The 18,472-nt window shown below is 38.4% G+C and overlaps 1 protein-coding gene across 2 annotated transcripts in view; it reads right to left on the bottom strand.

Annotated features, from left to right (window-relative positions):
* LOC150078362 (uncharacterized) overlaps window positions 1-18,472 on the bottom strand; it is a 399,628-nt gene that overhangs the window by 197,579 nt on the left and 183,577 nt on the right. For both annotated transcript variants that reach the window (XM_090385439.1, XM_090385438.1), the window contains exon 7: window positions 10,989-11,121. In XM_090385439.1, coding sequence (XP_090241565.1) covers window positions 10,989-11,121 — 133 coding nt within the window. The remainder of the gene's footprint in view (window positions 1-10,988; window positions 11,122-18,472) is intronic.

The following is an 18,472-nucleotide window of genomic DNA, read 5'->3' on the forward strand; positions in this document are numbered from 1 at the left end:
TGAAAAAAATTCTACCCCTTGGGCCTTGCACAATCTTTCCAGGGCCGAATTGATATATCTGTCAGCCCTCCACCCCCCATGCCCCAGCAGCATAGGTCATTATGGGTAGAAAGACTGCATGACAGTATAGATTCAGAGTTCTAGGTTTTAAACTCCATTCCTTCTTTGCTATTCTGACAATTAGTCCTGAGTACTTTTTAATTTTCTCTTTGAGATGTCTGGCATGATGAGCAAAAGAGAGTTTGTCATCTATAATGACACTGAGGTACAACAGAGCATCAGTTATCCGGAATAACTGATGTCAGACCTCTTACGGATAGCCAAATTTTTAAGATAGTCGAACATAAGGTAAGATTAAATAAATTTAATCCATTAAATTAAATAATTAAGATTAATTAAATAAAAAAATTTATAAACCAATCTCGGAAAACAGAAACATCCATACAGGCATTTTTATGATTTTTATACAAAACCGGAAAATTAGAAAGATTTTTAAATGCTCTCAGTTTTTTTGACTTACCGATAATGAGCATGCACAACTTGTGAATCCCAGTTGCATTTTCACACATAGCAATTGTAACTCTCTCTTTTCTCATCTTAAAACCTGGTGCAGGCATTTTTCTTTTAGTGGCTAGGGTTTTTCTTGGTAATGCTTTCCATAATAGCCTGTCTCATCAACATTATAAACGTTTTCTTTATCGTAATTTGCTATAACTGAAGCAAACTTACAAGGACACCACTGCCGATTCGTCTTCAGAAAGTTTCTTGCATTGAATATCTATTTCACGTATACAGAGTCTCAGTTTAAAGTTTTTCAGCCAACCTGTGGTTACCTTAAAATCTTCATTACCTCTTAATTTTCAATTAAAATCCAATGCTTTTTCACACAACATTGGGCCAGACACTGGTTCACCTAAACTTCGCTTCTGAAGAAACCACAAATAAAGTGCACTCTCTAAAGCAGGATTTTCAGGTTTTGATGTAGTCTTTTTCCTGCTAGATCCTCCTTCACTATAAATAATCAACACCAATTCTGTTATAGCATTGGAATTTTTCCTCGAAGTCGTAAATTGTTGAAGTCCCCCACTAAACTCTTTGGAGAGATTTCCTAAATTTTCACCTTTTTTAATTCTATTAATAATTTCATTTTTTTGTTGCAATGTTAAAACTATGCATTTTCTTTTTGTTCACATTTTATTTTAAAAAAACTGACAAAAATAAATCGTAGTTTTAAGCAGATATTCTTACTGAATCAGGAGCTAAACTAATCTGAAATTCACTCATGGTCTCCGAGAAAACTCGATAGTTTCTGTGATATTTTTGTACATTTCTGAAGGTCACAACCATAAAACAATAAAAACAATTTGCAGTTTTTGGTTTATCGGGCTTTTTGTTTGTACGATCTGTTTATAACAGATTGTACAAACTCTTTCACTTATTACAATCAAAATTCAATTTTCAAACGTGATCACTATAACCGGCGCTTACTGTACTACCATTATTAAAAAATAAATAAATAAATAAAAGAAAGATCAGATTTTCAAATTATTCCAGATAACTGACTTTTTGCATCTACATAGCAAGGTCATGTAGTACTTGATCTGTCTTCATTTCCAAATTGTGCCTAGAGTTTCCTTTAAATAGTATTTCCAAATCATCAGCATATGCAATGAATTTAACATCAGGATACTCCCTGGCCAGCCCAGCTGTCAAAAACTATATTCCAGAATGTCGGGCCCAGTATGGATTCCTGAGGACATCCCCTTGTGACTTTGCAGATTATCTTCCTATATTTTGTTTGTACTATGTAGCTGGTTATTTTATAAAGTGGTTTGGATACCCTGGCCTCCCGGGGTCTCTTCAGGACACTCTGCCACCATAAAGTGTCAAAGGCCCCCGTTGAAATCCACAAAGAAGCCAAGGAGGTATTTGTTTTCCGTTGTGAATCATATGTTAATGACCTTAGCAATTGAGTCCTCTGCACTCCTTCCCTTTGTGAATCCATACGGGTTCCGAGTCCCCAGACCTTTGTCCTGGCAGCTTTGTTGTATCCTGTTCTTCAAGACTTTCTCCATTGCCTTGCCCATGACTTGCAGAAGGGCAATGGGTTGGTATGAGCTTGGTTCTTGCACTGGCCTGGTCTGGTTTTTGAGCAAGATTTTAAGGTTCAGCTCTTTCCATTTCCTGGGGAAAATCCCCCTTCCTTCAGACACATTTTATGCCATCCTGTTTGGTATAGGTGTTATCCTCCAGGTGTTCTTTAAAGCCTCCACCTCTATGTTATCCAGGCCTGGGCATTTGCCATATGGTTATTGCTTCTTCCAGCTCTATGGTAGTAATTTCTGGTTCTTCAAGTTGTGCCATGTACCTGAGATGGGCTCTTCTTAGATTATTTTGTACAGAAAGAACATTCATTCAAGATACCTCATGCTGCCCCACTATCTAAGACAAAGCTTATACGTGGTTTGCAACATCAACTTAAATTATATTATGCTGTGTATAAAACATTTTGTTAGTTAAAATTAATACAACTCATAATGTAACAAAACACAACACAACTCAGGAGGAATATGACCACTTAGCCCCATTCTAGAGGAATCAGGCTTTAGTCAGTCTTAACACCTCTCGCTAATCCCAATGCACTGGATTGCAGTCCCTTCCCAATGGGAGGTGGGTCCTACTATCTAGCCTCAACCTGTTACTCCTCTTAAAAAAAAAAATCAGCAACAAAGTAAGCGAATAGCCTCATATCTGTGAACATGATCCAAAGACTTATGATCTAGTTGGCCCAGAGATATTTCTAATTCCATTCAATTTTCCACATAATTATCACAATCCAACATTATGTGCTCAATAGTTTCCTCATTCCCACATGAGTATAATCCACTTTCAGTCAATCCTAGTTGACATAATCTACTAGCCAAACCATGTCCTGTCAATAAAAATGCAGCATTAATACCAAGCTGCTACCATGATTTCTTTCTTACATCTATAATTCTGACATTTAGTAGGAACATAAATGTTGCTCTATCTTTCTCAGAGAACTCCTACCTCTCTTGCCAGACATCTTTCAACTGGTCTAATATTCTTTCTTATTCAAATTTCTAATCTGCTCTAGTATAGATTCTGCCCATCTCAGGACATGAAATTATATTCAAGATTGATCTCTGTATGTTTTTTCTAGTGCAGTACATTAATGCATTCAATATTACTTGAAGATCCACTGGAAGCCTTCCTGCAATCACATGCAGTACTTCAGTTGAAACTGTCTGACAAGCCCTGATTATGCAAAGGAGAGCAAAGCTTTATGCTTAAAATAAGTACTTTTTAATAGTTGTATTAGTTATACTAAGCAGCCAAGCCACAGAAGCATAATTGATGATAGGTGTGAAGAGACAATCATATAAGGCATTAAGTGCTTGGCCCCTTAATTCCCCAATCAAACTCTTCTGAGCTTGGCATACAATGGACGAATCTTACTTCTTAAATATTTGACATGCGGAATAAAGCTCATCTGCTCTCCCAACACTCACTTCCAAGCACTTGACTATGGTCTCATATTTCAATGAGACTCCTTGAGCACATACAAGCAGACTTCTATCCAAGCTATATGCTATTAAATTAATTCCAACATAGTGTCGATTCAGAAACTCATTCATATAGACCATGCATGAGGCCTGATCACTGAGGGCATCCTCTTTCTGCACTCCTACAGATTTTGTGTAGTTAGTTCTCATAGTAATACTTCTATTATTAAAGTAATCTCTAAAACCGCCATGGACGGTCCCAAGCCCGGCTGCGAAAGGAGGAGGGTGGTCATCCTGCCGAAATGACCAGAACCGGGAAACCGGGGAAACTAGGCAAGAAACCGCATGAAATTCGGAACAAGCTCTTACAACAATGTTACCGCATCCGGGGTAGCCGATGCGCCAGCACTGGGGACCCAGGGTACTGGTGTGAAGTGGACCACTGGCCACAGAACAAGCTGTTATAACAATGTTACCGCATCCGGGGTAGCCGATGCGCCAGCACTGGGGACCCAGGGTGCTGGTGTGAAGTGGATCACTGGCCACAGCAATAAGCTTACTACGCCGAAAAGGATAATTAACATTGGCGAATGGAATGTTCGAACGGGGCACCACGTTGGACAAAAGGAAATCATTGCCCAAGAACTACTTAGGTGCAAGATATCAATCGCGGCATTATCCGAATTAAGACTCACCGGGTCTGGAACGATGATCATCCAACCACCAGCACCTAATGAAGCGGTTATGCTATTCTACTCTGGTGGTGAGAAACGAGAAGCAGGAGTGGGCTTTATGGTCGATGCTCAGGCCACCAGTAGTGTGATCGCTTTCCAACCAATATCGGACCGCCTGGCAGTCCTTACTGTCAAGGGCACCATCAAGACCCATATTATCTCCGCCTATGCGCCAACTGAGACTAGCCTGGACCCGACCAAGAATGACTTCTACAACCAGCTCCAACATACGCTGGATTCAATTCCGCAGACAGAAGTGATCATCCTCGCAGGGGACTTTAATGCCCATATTGGCGTGGACAGAGCTGGTTGAGAAACAACAATGGGCAAGTTTGGCCATGGGAAGATCAATGACAACGGCTTACGTTTGTTGTCCTTTGCCGCATCTAACAACCTGATCATTGGAAACAGCCATTTCCAGCACCCTCAAAAACATCAACTTACATGGCGAAATCCATCTGGCAAGGACTCAGCAATCCTGGACTACATTTTGATCAATGCCAGATTTCGCTCATCACTCATGGACGTTCGTGCCATGAGGGGACCTGATTGCGGATCTGATCACTACCTCATCCGGGCTAAGGTGCAGCTCAAATTACGGCATGCAAAAAGATCATCTCGGTCAGCCAAGCTGGACTGGAGGCAGCTAATGAATGCTGCCAACAAACAGGCATATCAGATCGCCCTATCCAACCGCTTCGAGATGCTGGCTGTGCCCGAGGATATAAATGAAGAAGAAAAGCAGATCTCTGATGCCATCCTGGAATGTGCCAAGCCCCTATGTCCACCTGCCCGACTCGAACGCAACCATGGATATCAGACGAGTGCCTCGACCTCGTGGACAAACGGAAACAGGCAAAGTTGGTCAACTTTGAACGGTACCGGCAGCTAAACCGAGAAGTCCGACAAAGAATGACAGCAGAAAGAGAAGCATACTGGAACCAAGTGGCAGACGATCTTGAAGTGGCGGCATCCAAAAACGAGTACCGCACCCTCAGATGTCTGAGTGGAAAGACCAAATTGACTAGTGACAACATCAAGAATGCTGATGGGACCTTCGTGCGATCACCATCCGAGCGCCTGCAACGGTGGAGTGAATTCTTCAAAGCTTTGTATAATCACGACCCACCTCAGGGACCGCCAGCAACAACACTCTCGATCGACCCCCCTGAGGTCTCCATGGTCGATGTTGAGCCTACAGTAGAAGAAGTGAAAGCAGCCATACAATCCCTGAAGAATGGCAGGGCACCAGGAGTGGACCAAGTCACCACAGAAGCGATCAAAGCCGGGGGAGATGTACTGCTTCGCCGACTACACTCACTCCTCAAAACCATCTGGTGCACTGAACAAATTCCGTTAACATGGAGGAAAGCCATTATCGTACCGATCCACAAGAAAGGTGATAACCGGGACTGCAAGAACTACCGTGGCATCAGCCTGCTTTCCATCATCGGAAAGGTCTTTATGAAGATCATCCAGTCAAGACTGCAAAAACATCGCGAGCAAACCAGTCGAGAAGAACAGGCAGGATTTAGACCCGGGCGAGGATGCTGTGATCAAATCTTTGCCATTCGTCAGCTGATGGAGGAGAGGATCCGGTGTGGACAGTGAACCGTCATTGTTTTCATTGACTTTAAGTCTGCTTTCGACTGTGTCCACCGGCCTGCCTTATGGAAACTACTAGAGGTTGAACATGTACCTCGAAAAGTCATCACACTCCTCCAAACTGCATACAACGGTTTAACCAGCCAGGTGCGCATCCAGAACGATTTATCTGAGGAATTTACCATCCAAACTGGAGTCCGCCAAGGGGATGTAGCCTCCCCATTGCTTTTCAACATCATGGTCGACGCCATTATGAGGCAAGCATTCAGAAACAGACAGGGCATACAATATGACAAAGATCACTATGTGACTGACCTGATGTTTGCTGATGATAGTGCTATCCTTGCCGGTAACGACGCTGAAGCCACGGACATCCTCTACGACATTGCCCGCATTGCCCGGCCATACGGTTTGAAGATCAATGCTGGTAAGACAAAGGCCCTGACAACAGATGGGTCGCAAACCACCATCTATCTCGAAGGCGTCCAGATCGAGCAAGTGCAGGACTTTAAATACCTTGGGTCGCTGGTCCAGGAGAAGAAAGTTGCATCCACCATGGAAATCCACAGCAGAATTGGACAGGCGGCCACTGCGTTCGCCTCGCTCAAATGGTGTCTATGGAAGAGGACCAACGTTTCCACAAAGACTAAAATCCGACTCTTCCGGACTTTGATCCTGCCCATTCTTCTTTACGGATCGGAAACATGGATTTGTCTCAAGTTAGATTTGAACAAACTTGAGGTATTCCAAATGCGATGCCTGCGGCAGATCTTGGGCATCTCTCTTCGCGACCGCATCACTAATGATACCATCCGCGCCAGATGCCAACAGCAACCAACCATTGCCGACCAAATCCAGAAGCGAAGGCTCAGATGGTTTGGCCACGTATGTAGAATGGGCACGAACAGAATACCATCCACACTCCTTTGGAGACAACGACCCACCCAATGGAGCATCCAACGGACCGCGCCTAGGAAAACGTGGGCCAAGCAAGTGGAAGATGACTTGAAGAGCCGACGTCTCGACCTTAACCAGGCCAGGACTGAAGCCATGGATCGTAAGGTATGGAAGAACATCACAGAGCAAGTCCGAAACCCTGCGGCACCTACAGCAGCATACTGGTTGCGTGGCCAACCGCCTCCCCCAGCTGCCAGCTAAGGACCAAAGAAGAAGAAGAAGAATCTCTAAAAACATTATACAATTTATCAGAGACCTCTACTGCTGTAATTCTTGACAATATGCCTCCCCACCAAAGCATGCCAAATGTGCCGTGAAAGTCTAAATATAAGCCCATCACATATCACCCCTGATACTCTTGAACATATTGTACCATTCTAGTTATGGCATCCTCTGTTGATTTTCCTTTTTATAGCCATACTGGTCATCACAGAACATATTTCTTTGTTCATACCATCATTCATAGATCAGATGGCTAATGCACAACCTTTCATAAGTTTTTGCTGCAATTGGTAACAGAGCTATGGGACAATTCGAACCAGGCTCACTTGGTAATTTATCAAGGTTTTTTATTATCAACTGTAATCAGTCACTTTCCATGCCTGGGGGAAGGCACCTTGCTCAAGCAACCAACTAAAAGCTTTTACAAACAGGTCTGTTCTTATTTGACATGCTCTCTTTATCACTTTTACCTCAACAAAATCTAAGCCGGCAATCAGCCATCCTTTGCCTGCTCTACAATCACCTCCTCAGAAGTGAATGAATCCTCATTGACACCAGAGGAATACTGTTCACTGCCAGAATTCATCCGTAATTGACCTTCAGACAACTGGACATCTTGCTCACTAGGAAACAGTTCACCTACGGTCATGCTCACAGATTTAAAGTTGTTATATTTACATTTCCAACTGAACAATTTGCATCTCTAAAATAGTATTTCTCAGTTATGAGCTTAAAAAGAGAATTGCACGGGTCTCTTGATCCTTTTTCCTCGACATACTTCTTCCAAGAAGACTGTTGTTGTTATTTAGTTTTTAGGAGCATTAGCAACTAAGGCCATATTGCTCTGGGGATATGCGGTGGTCATTCCCTGACCTTTCTGCATCCTCCGTATTTGGTGGCTCACGGGCTCGAACCCCGGTCTAATCAAGAAGCATGTGGTACGCACTGCTGCTCCTGCCCACCTGGCTATGGAGGTGCCCCAAGGAGACTGCTTTGCCTTGTCAATATCTCTTACATAACTCTTTCTTAAGCTTTTGTAATCAATTTTAAATTTAGAGCCAATTACATAATTTTTTTTATTTATTTTATTTTTTTATTTAAAAATTTTATTTTTATTTTTCGCTGCATAAGGAACACCGCTATTCAAATCCTTTGCATTGGCAGTTCGATTGGCAGGATCAGGTGGCGTCTGATCCTTCAATTGGTTCGCCTTTGTGATGATTTGTCTAGCGATCGAAATGCAGCGATTCCCTGACCATTATTAGAGGAACACAAGGCCAATGGTCAAGGCCTGACCATTGGCCTTGTGGTCCTCTGTTGATATGGGGCATAATGGTCAATCTATTTTTGTTATTTTGGTTTATTTTATTGTAGTTAGTTTAGTCTCTATTTGTGATATTTCACGTAATTCGGAACTGGCATCTTACGAGGGGGGGCGCCGCTAAAAATTTTTTTATGTAATTGGCTCTAAATTTAAAATTGATTTATTATTTTGAATCGGATTTTCTACATTTATTTGGAGATTTTCTGCTACAATTTTCAGTCACTTTTTCTTCTCCCTCCCTGTTTATTAATTATTATGTTTAATTTATTATTTTTCGCTCAACAGTTTTCCCTTGCTACTGACATTAATTTTGATTTAATATTTAATATCATAATATCAGATGCCCAATCATGTGGAGGAATGTGCATTTTTGCTGCCTCTAATTATAGCTTTATATTTATTTTCTTAATTTTCGTATTATTTTCTTAATTTACATATCATATTTTGTACAATTTTTTTATTTTTTGACTACTTCACTATGCTAATATATATATATATATATATATAAAATTTTTCAAAGTATCCAACTCAGTTTTCAAAAAACACAAATTTATTTTTAATTGTCTATTATTTTTAATTTTCTTTCTTTCTTTAATCCCAAAAAAAGTGCTGTTAAATATGATGTGGGTGGGACAACTATAAAAGACTGGAAAAAAATTATTTTTTTTAAATCTAGAAGGATTACACTGAGTCTGTTTCATAAGGGTAGTTAAGTTCTTGTTCCGTGTTACAGAAAACAAAATATAGTAAACAACAACAATATCTGTATAGCATGGCTGTGCTTTATGCAAGAAAGATGACATGGAACGCCAATCACCTCAAAGATAAATGGAAATATCCTGTCATCTCGTAAACTTAGAAAACCTGATGCGAAACAAGCAAATTGCTTCTTTTTTCAAGACCTGCTATGTATGTGAACCAGAAAAAATTCAATTTATATCACTATATTAACATATTAGACCTCTTAGACTATGTATATAAAGTGCTTAGCATCATAATACACAGCCATTTCTGAATAAACAGAAAATTTTTAAGGTGGCATCGTTTTAGGTTATATCTTAAAAATTTTCTGTTTATTCAGAAATGGCTGTGTATTATGATGCTAAGCACTTTATATACATAGTCTAAATTTGTTCGCAGCTTGAGGCTCTAGCCCTAAATGCGCCTTAGTCATATTAGACCTCTTATTATGAATAACTAATTTATAAAAGCTAGCAGATAAATGAACAAATGCATCCAATAGAAAATTAAGCAAATTTGTTTAGGCCACTAGAAAAAAGAAATATTTAGAAGAATATATATGTCATACCTGAAATTATATTATGTACAATATGGACAAAACAGGTCTAAATTATAAGATGTTACTTACAAAAATTATGGCAAAAAAAAGTGGAGCCTGCAGTACCAGGATACAAAAAATCCAAAGGGAACCATGGTAGTTGTCTGCAACAATGAAACTGCAACTCATAAATTGCTGTTTTTTGTTGTTGGTAAATAAACTAATTCTAGAGCTTTTAAAAATATATATTGTTGGTCTTTGCTAGTGTACTAATACTCACAAAAAGCAACATAGATGAACTCTGCCATTCTTAAAAGAATAGTTTTTTTCATAAATAACTTCCCTACAGAAATTAAATTTAATGGTGAGGGAGGGGACATACAGGCTATATTTTATTACCAAATGTAACATCTGTAACATCTAAAATGATGTAAGATCCATAATAATCTTTAATACAACCAACACAATGTCTCAAGAGATTATGTAGGTGAAATTTGTGTTCAACTTTGGAAAAATTAGATGACAAGAATATAGCACTTATAGAATCATTAAAAGTTATTAACATCAAAAGATGTGTTTACAATATAGCACTAGCATAAAATGAAATTCCAAGTTGATTTCATTTTGGAGAAGAGTTGGGCCCAAGTTGATAACATTAACAAGAGTCTTGAACTATGTTCTTAAAGGTTCGGAGATTTACATCAAGAAGACACAAACCAATGATTTAAACATTGAATTCTAACAAACTATCTCTAATTTTTTGAAAAATTAAATTATGGACAGTGCAGAAGTCATTCTCATCATGAAGTGAAACAACCTGGATTTAAATATGAAGAAGAGAATGAATCAAAACCAAAGTCAAAAATTTCTTGTGCAGCAGTCAAAAATTCCCCAGATAAAGCTTTACATTATACCAAACAATAGTCTGATTCAACAGTCAATAATGTAATATTTATAAAGACGTGAAAGGGCTATATTGCAAAGATCATACTTCATCTAATCAGATAAAAATTACTGCTTATATGTAAATTAATGTATGTTTTAAGTGAAAATAAAATTCTTCTTCTTAAGGTGCTATAGGTGCTAATTCTTCTTCTTAAGGTGCTATAGGTGCTTAAGGTGCTAACATACGTGATTAAAGAACCCTCAAAGGGTTCTTTAATCACGTATGTTATACTCTTTCCTGATCACAACAGATAAGAGAACATCTACTGTACTGCATTTTAATACTAACCAATGTTTCTTCTTGAATTTGAATATAGTAACAGTAAATTATATTTCTAAAAAACTGAGTATGAAAAAATGGCAAATTATATAGGGTTGTGAGGTTCAAACTTTACCATGATCTCCTTCTTGAGGTCTAGATGATATATACTGTGTAGAAGCAAATTGGATTGCTAAGCACTCGGGTGGCCAATAATCCAAAAAACTAACAGGGATAATACTTTTGCCAAGTACATCAGCTAATTTTACCTAAAATGTAACACAAAAATAGAACAAAATAAAAATTGAGCAATTATATCCAACACCACTGAACTAAACACACACATAAATAAAAATATCAGTGTTTCAATTAAAAGGCACTGGGTATATCTCACTTACTTTTAGGTGTAGATGATTTGTTGTTTACACTTTTTTGTCATATTTGGATTGAATTTGAGTTAAAATTGGATTAAGTATTATCATTTGAATTTCATGATTTCTAAATTTCAAATTTTTTGCCTAATCACTACTTTTTTTCCTCATTGGGAAAGTTCTTCTGTCCTCTGTTTAGTCTAAAAATGTCATTGATGTACTTCTGAAAAAAATATAAACCAATTTTACTCGAAACAAAAAAAAAACATTATAACATGAGCAGATGCAACATACAAATTTCATTTGCACAGCTAAACATGTTCAAATTTAGAAATCATAAAATCTATATAGTAATATTGTCCAATTTTAACATAAAATTAAAATTTCGAGCAAAGACTAAAAAAGGCCCAAATGACAAATAATCTAAACCTAAAATAAGCAGGATAGACCTTGGAGCCATTTCACTGAAACATTCTGTACATGATCCCAACTAATGTAAACCTTTATAATAAAAATTGCAAGACAAACAATAATTATTATTACTGTATGCAGTACTCAGTCTAACCACTGTCTTATATAAGAGGACAACCACTTCTTTCTCATTGCTGGCAAAATTCCATGGTGGCGCCTCAGTAGCCAGGCAGTTCGAGCCCGTGACCACCAAATACAGAGGATGTGGAAAGGTCAGGGAATGACCACCGCATATCCCCGGAGCAATATGGCCTTAGTTGCTAATGCTCCTAAAAACCACAAAACAAACAAACAACAAAATTCCATATATGTACATATATTGTAAAATGATTAATCTGCTTACCTAGTTTTGTCAATTATTATATTTTTCTTTTTAGCTTTGAACTCGAAGAAAATTATCTGTTTGGTGTGCAATTACTGTAATCATCCTATATCAGTTTTCATATATATTTAATTGCATGACTATTTTTCTCTTGATATATAGGTTAGTGCAATTGCATTATTTTTATACATAGGAAACTACCCAAAGTAGGTAAATGACAATGTTTTAATTATATCTCATATTGCAAAAACCTTCAACAATGAGTTTGATATTGCACTACCTCAAATAAGTAACACCTCACCGATGGAGAATACTACTGTTACTTATTCTCAGTAGATACCACCACCCAGATGGCACCGTTTCAAGACTTTTTGGCCTATCTTCGGTGGATGGGTGAGCAGGTACCCTCCTGTTGCAATTGTGGCAACTCAGTTATGAGTTGTCATGATTGCATCATGATTAAAATGATGCCACTTTGGGTAGTTTGCTATGTATAAAAATTATGTTATTGCACTAGCCCGTATGTCAGTAAACTCCCACATACTGCACACCATCAGGTATCTCTCATATTGTGGAGTTATACTTCATAACTGAATTGTCACAATTGCAATTTTGGTAGGCAGGTCACAATTGTGACCTGCCTACTTAAAATTGCAAAAAACCTTAAAACAGTACTGTCTGGGTGGTGGTGGTATCTGCTGAGAATAAGTAACCAGGGTAGGATTACCCATTAAGGCAATGAGGCACGTGCCTAGGGGCCCCCAAGCCAAGACATTTTCCTATAGTGTTTTAAAATAGATTAATGTTTTCAGTAAACATCATAAAAATCTTGATTATTTTAAGCGAAAATTTTTTCAAAACAATTATGTTTTAATACGTATTTTGAACAGTGCGGACTATCTATGCTTTAAATAATGCCGCAATACCAATGGCTGTAATGAGCCAAGAGCAATTAAATGCCTTATCCCTAATTTCCATTGAACACGAGTTTGCCGAAAAAATAAACTTTGAAGTTTATTTTTTCGTAATCAATAAATTCGCAAAGTAAATTTGTAAAGACGACATAAAAAATTATTCATTAAACTAAAAAGTTTTATTTATCATCCTTTAACCCTTTAACAGGCAGAAAAATCCAGAAGTTCAAAAAATTCAAAAGTACAAAATTTCATTTATTTGCCACCTAACTTTTATTTTATTTTTTTATTATTTTTTGGGGGGGTCCCCAAATATAATTCCCCTAGGGGCCCCCAACTATCCTTAATCTGCCACTGTAAGTAACAATAGTCTTCTCCATCAGTGAAGCATTACTTATTTGAGGTAGTGCAATATTATGGCAACTCATTGTGAAGGTTTCCACAAGGTGAGATGTAATCCTCCCAGGGGCTCACATCTGGTGAGTATGGGCTTGGCACACCCAGGGTCCTGAGCTGGATATCATCATTCTTCTCTTTCTTGGTGATTCCCTTCTATTTCTGACCCCCCCCCCTCTCTCTCTCTCTCTCTCTCAGGGGTAACTCAGAATTTTTTTTTTTTTTTTTTTGGCTGGTGCAGCAAAAGCCTCAGGCTTCCTTGCACCATATGGCTAATTATAATAATAATAATAATTAAAATGTCATTTACCTCTTTGGGTAATTCACTACGTATAAAACTGATGCGATTGCACTAACCTGAACATCAATAAACTCCCATGTAGCTTAAGGCCTTTGCCCAAGAATTCTTTTTTAGTCTAAATCACTGAATACCATTAGGCATCTCTCATATTGTGGAGTTATACTACATAATTGATATAAATGAGCCTGCAAAAGGTGAGGCAAACCAAGGCAGATTATGAAAAGTATCTGGAAAAGAATGCCAAGAAAAGCAACAAAGACTTATTTACTCATAACTTATTTACTTCACAGTAGAAGGAATGGGTTGAATCACATGGGCCCACTAGATATCAATGGTTCTACTGTTGATGATCCAGTTCAGGTTTCTGACAAACTGGATGAGTATTTTGCATCTACATTCACACATGAGGAATTATTTACAGAAGTGGATGTTAAAAGTTTATCAAACTCTAACAGGAAGTTAAATAATTCTGTAATAACTGAAAGGAAATTGCAAGAGAAACTGCTGAAGTTAAACATAAAAAAAGGCACCTGGGTTAGATTTGATCTATGCAATTATATTAGTGGGAGGCAGCAAAGGAAGTAAGCAAAACCTTATCCATAATTATGAGTACCCCTGATTCACTCCGAGCTTACTCACTTTTTATATCCTTCCCATCCATGGCTCGAATAATACTAAATTATTTTATTAACTCTTCCACAACAGTTTTGTTTCTGTGGTTCCTGAGGCTGTTCCCCATATATTATTCTACTGTCCAGCTTACAAATCCTCTATTGAATTCAGGGGATTTCCCCGCAGAGTGCAAATATGCGAATGTATCCCCAATTCACAAAGGGGGGATCAGAGGGTATCATGATTAATTACAGACCTGTTAGTTTTACTTCTGTTCCATAGGGAAAATAATGGAGTCCAGTGTTCTCCTCAGAAAATTTTGCCAGCCGGGTGGCATTATGAAGTAGCTGGGTGGGGAAATGTAATACTGTACTTCGCAATATTATAAAATTTTCTGTTATTTATAAATGTGACAAGCGATACAGAGCAAAAATTAATTGCATAATTTAACATTAAATGCTCCTGTTGCATTGACCTCAATTGCATAGTATGTTCGAGATCAGTGAGCAGTACCATACGGTACCGCAAGAATCACTTAAATTTTAGCCGGGCAGTCAGTTAAATTCACCGGGCGATACACCCATTTGATAGGTCCTGGGGAGAATGCTGGAGTCACTGGTTAAAGAAGTAATGCAGAATCATCTAGGCATAGTTGCAGTTTTACTTCAGATACAGCATGAGTTTATTAAGGGGAAATCTTGTATGACCAATCTGATTAGAAACTACATGTTGTTATAAAGGAACTGGATGCAAAAAATAATTTTGGAATCATATACTTGGATTTCAGGTAAGTTTTTGATACTATTGCACATAAAAGACTGCTGTACAAATTAGCAGTGTGGCATTAAGGGCAAGTTACTGCTATGGATAAAGTTATTGTTGAATGGGAGAAGGCAGAGTGCTAATCAATGGACAGTGCTCTCTGTGGACTAATGTTATTAGTGGCGTCCCATGGGATTCGGTGCTGGGTCCATTGTTGTTTTCTATCTTTATCAATGATATTGATGAAAGCATATCAGGCTTAATGTCCAAATTTGCAGATGATACAAAGGTTGGTAGGGTGGTTAATGATAGTGATAATGGCATGCTACTGTAACAGGATCTAAAAACATTAGGCAGATGGGCTGAGGAAATGGCAATTGAAGTTTAACATTGACAAATGTAAGGTACTGCATATGGGTAGTAGTAGTAACCCCAGAGTAATGTACCAACTATGTGATACTACACTCAATGTAGTAGAAAATGAAAAAGACCTAGGGTAATTGTGCAGTCAGACAAAAAGTTCTCTGTATCAGGCCTTCCTTTCCTGGATAATAATTATTCAGTACATTTGGATCCTTTCCTGGTTTGGATGGAAAAGGCAGTTAATATTATCTTATCTTGTGGGTCTGGAAACTATGCTCAAGACCCTAACAATAAAAAACAAAAAAAAAAAAAAAACACTGACTGATTCAATTCATAACAGTCTGTGACCTCCCATCTTGTCAAAGAAAGGGGCCAAATGGTGTATTAAGGCTGGGTCCCTCACCTGCCAAGATCCCCCTTTTAGAGTTTCCATGGGTCACAGCACATGGTGGCACACATGCCAGATTCCAATAATGTAACCCTGGAACCAAGGTATGGGGCGTTTGATTCCAGTCATGCTAATATGGAAGCAGCATCGCTGGGAGATCCCCCTCACCACAAACAGATGCTCATGTCAAGGGAGTAAAGGAGCCTGTGCCCTCTTGATGTTTCCAGATAGTCTGCCTGTGATTTATATTTCAACTTATTACAAGACTTTTATAGTCAGTAAAAAGAACTTTAAAAGAACCATCAATTGGTCCACAGTGAATCTGGCTGCATGGCTGGAATTCTCCTTGCAAGATATATCAACACGGCTAGGGATACAAAATTTTAAACTTTCATCTCCTTAGCTAGTAAGTCAGTAAGTTCTGAATATGATCAAGTAGCTAGTTGTGATGTTTCCTAGGTTGATGTAAAGGGAAAATGGTACTGAAAGAGTTGAAGATGACACCATGAGTAAACTGGTACAATTCTATATATTCCAAGGGCCATTTGTACTGCAAGAAGTTCGGCAGTAAAGATGCTGCAATCTAAAGGTTGTTGTTATTTGGTTTTCAGGAGCTTGAACGGGCTCGAACCCTGGTCTAATCAAGAAGCATGTGCTACGCACTACTGCTCCTCCACACCTGGCTACGGAGGCGCCTAATCTAAAGGTAACTGGAGATTATGGAAAATGGCAGTACCGACATGGTGGTCAGTTTTGGAGCCATCTCTCTGCATCTGAGTATAAGATTTATATTTTGTAATTAGTGATTTATGGAGCTGTTTGGTATCCTGTTAGGAAAGAGCTGTTTTCCCACATTCTTGAGAACAAAAAGCCCAGGAAGGAAAATAATGGAAAAGACAAAAATAAACAAAATTTAATACTGATGATGGGATGGTTACTTTAAAAAAAGTCTATCTGCCAATTATCAAGTAATAAGTGAAGAAGTATGCTGGACAGCTGATTCAATATAAGCTCTGGGAAAGGAAAAATGAGTAGGTGTGTGTTATAGGCCTAATGAATCTGATGAGTATAATAAGCAATTGTGTAGAGAAATAGTGAGCCAGTAAATCAGAATGTCTTATAATGGGGGATTTTAACTTTCCAGATATTGACTGGAACTTGTAGATTGGTCACTCGCACACCAGCAAGACTTTTGTGGATTTATTGGATGACTATTTTCTACAGCAACATGTTCGAGAGTCAACCAGACGGAGTAACTACTTTTGATCTTATCACCAGCAGTGATTCATACATTAAGAATTTGCAGATAAAGGAACCACTGGGTGACAGTGATCACAATGTACTGATGTGGGAATTACTTAAAGATGTAACTACCATCAAGGCTAAAGGGAAGGGCTTTCGCTTTCGTAAAGTTGACTAGAGGGGACTCAGACAGTTTTTAAATTCTGTACAGTGGGATCAACTGATGATGTTGCCAATGTTGAATTCTAAATGGGAAGCCTTCAGGGACTTAATTTTGGAGGCTACTAGGCTTTTCATTCCAACCAAGAAATACTGTTCAAGGTTTAGGCCTAAATGGATGTCAGATGAATTAATGAGGCTCGTGGCAGAGAAGAAAAATGTATGGGATGCATATAAAGTATCAGGTGACACAAAAGCCTATGGCAGATATAAGCTAGTCTGTAATCAAGTCACAAAGGAGGTTAGGCAGGCGAAGGCAGCCTAACCTCCTTTGTTACGAGAACAAAGGAGGTTAAGCTGCCTGCTTTGGCAAAGAATGCAAAGAAAAACAGCAAAGAGTTCTTTACTTGTGTAAATTCTAGAAGGAAAGGGATGAATCAGATTGGACCACTTAACATAGATGGGTTGACTATTGATGATCATACTCAGGTAACTGATAAACTGAATGAGTATTTTGCATCTACATTCACACATGAGGAGTTATTCAATAAGTGCCAGAAGTTTATCAAACTCTAACAGGGAGCCAAGTGATTTTGTAATAACTGACAGCAAAAAAGAGGAGAAATTGTTGAAGTTAAACATAAAAAGGGCACCTGGGGTTGACAGGATCTATCCAGTTATATTAAAGGAGGAAGCAAAGGAATTAAGCAAACCATTAGTCATAATTAAAAGCTTCCTTCGACTTGCAGGAGGTGGGCTCCATGGACTGAAGGTGTGCAAATGTATCACCAATTCACAAAGGGGGTTCAAAAGGTGACACATGTAACTATAGACCTGTTATTTTAACTTGTGTTCCAGGAAAAATAATGGAATCACTGGGTAAAGAAGCATTGCAGGATCATCTAGACAGGACTGCAGTAATAGTTAAGACACAGCATGGGTTTATTAAAGGGAGGTCTTGTCTGACCAATCTTATTGGATAGTATGATGTGGTCACAAAGGAACTGAATGCAAAAAATAATTTTGATATCATATACTTGGATTTCAGGAAAGCTTTTGATACTGCTGCACATGGAAGACTGCTGTACAAATTGGAGAGATATGCGGGGTACACTGAGTGCTAGAATCACTATGCCTGCTAACCCTGGTCCAACCTGAAATGCAATGATTAATCATAATCCTCTGCCTCCTGTCTTCAGCCTTCCTGCAATTCATTTAGAGATAAATGGATTGCAGGATGCATTTATTTTAACAAATGCTTTGCTGAAGTAAACAAATAATGTCTATTTTATTTCCTACATCCAATTCATGAGTTATCA

The sequence above is a fragment of the Mastigoproctus giganteus genome, chromosome 11, assembly GCF_048544385.1.
Source record: "Mastigoproctus giganteus isolate SK-2022 chromosome 11, ASM4854438v1, whole genome shotgun sequence".
Taxonomy (NCBI): Eukaryota; Metazoa; Arthropoda; class Arachnida; order Uropygi; family Thelyphonidae; genus Mastigoproctus; species Mastigoproctus giganteus.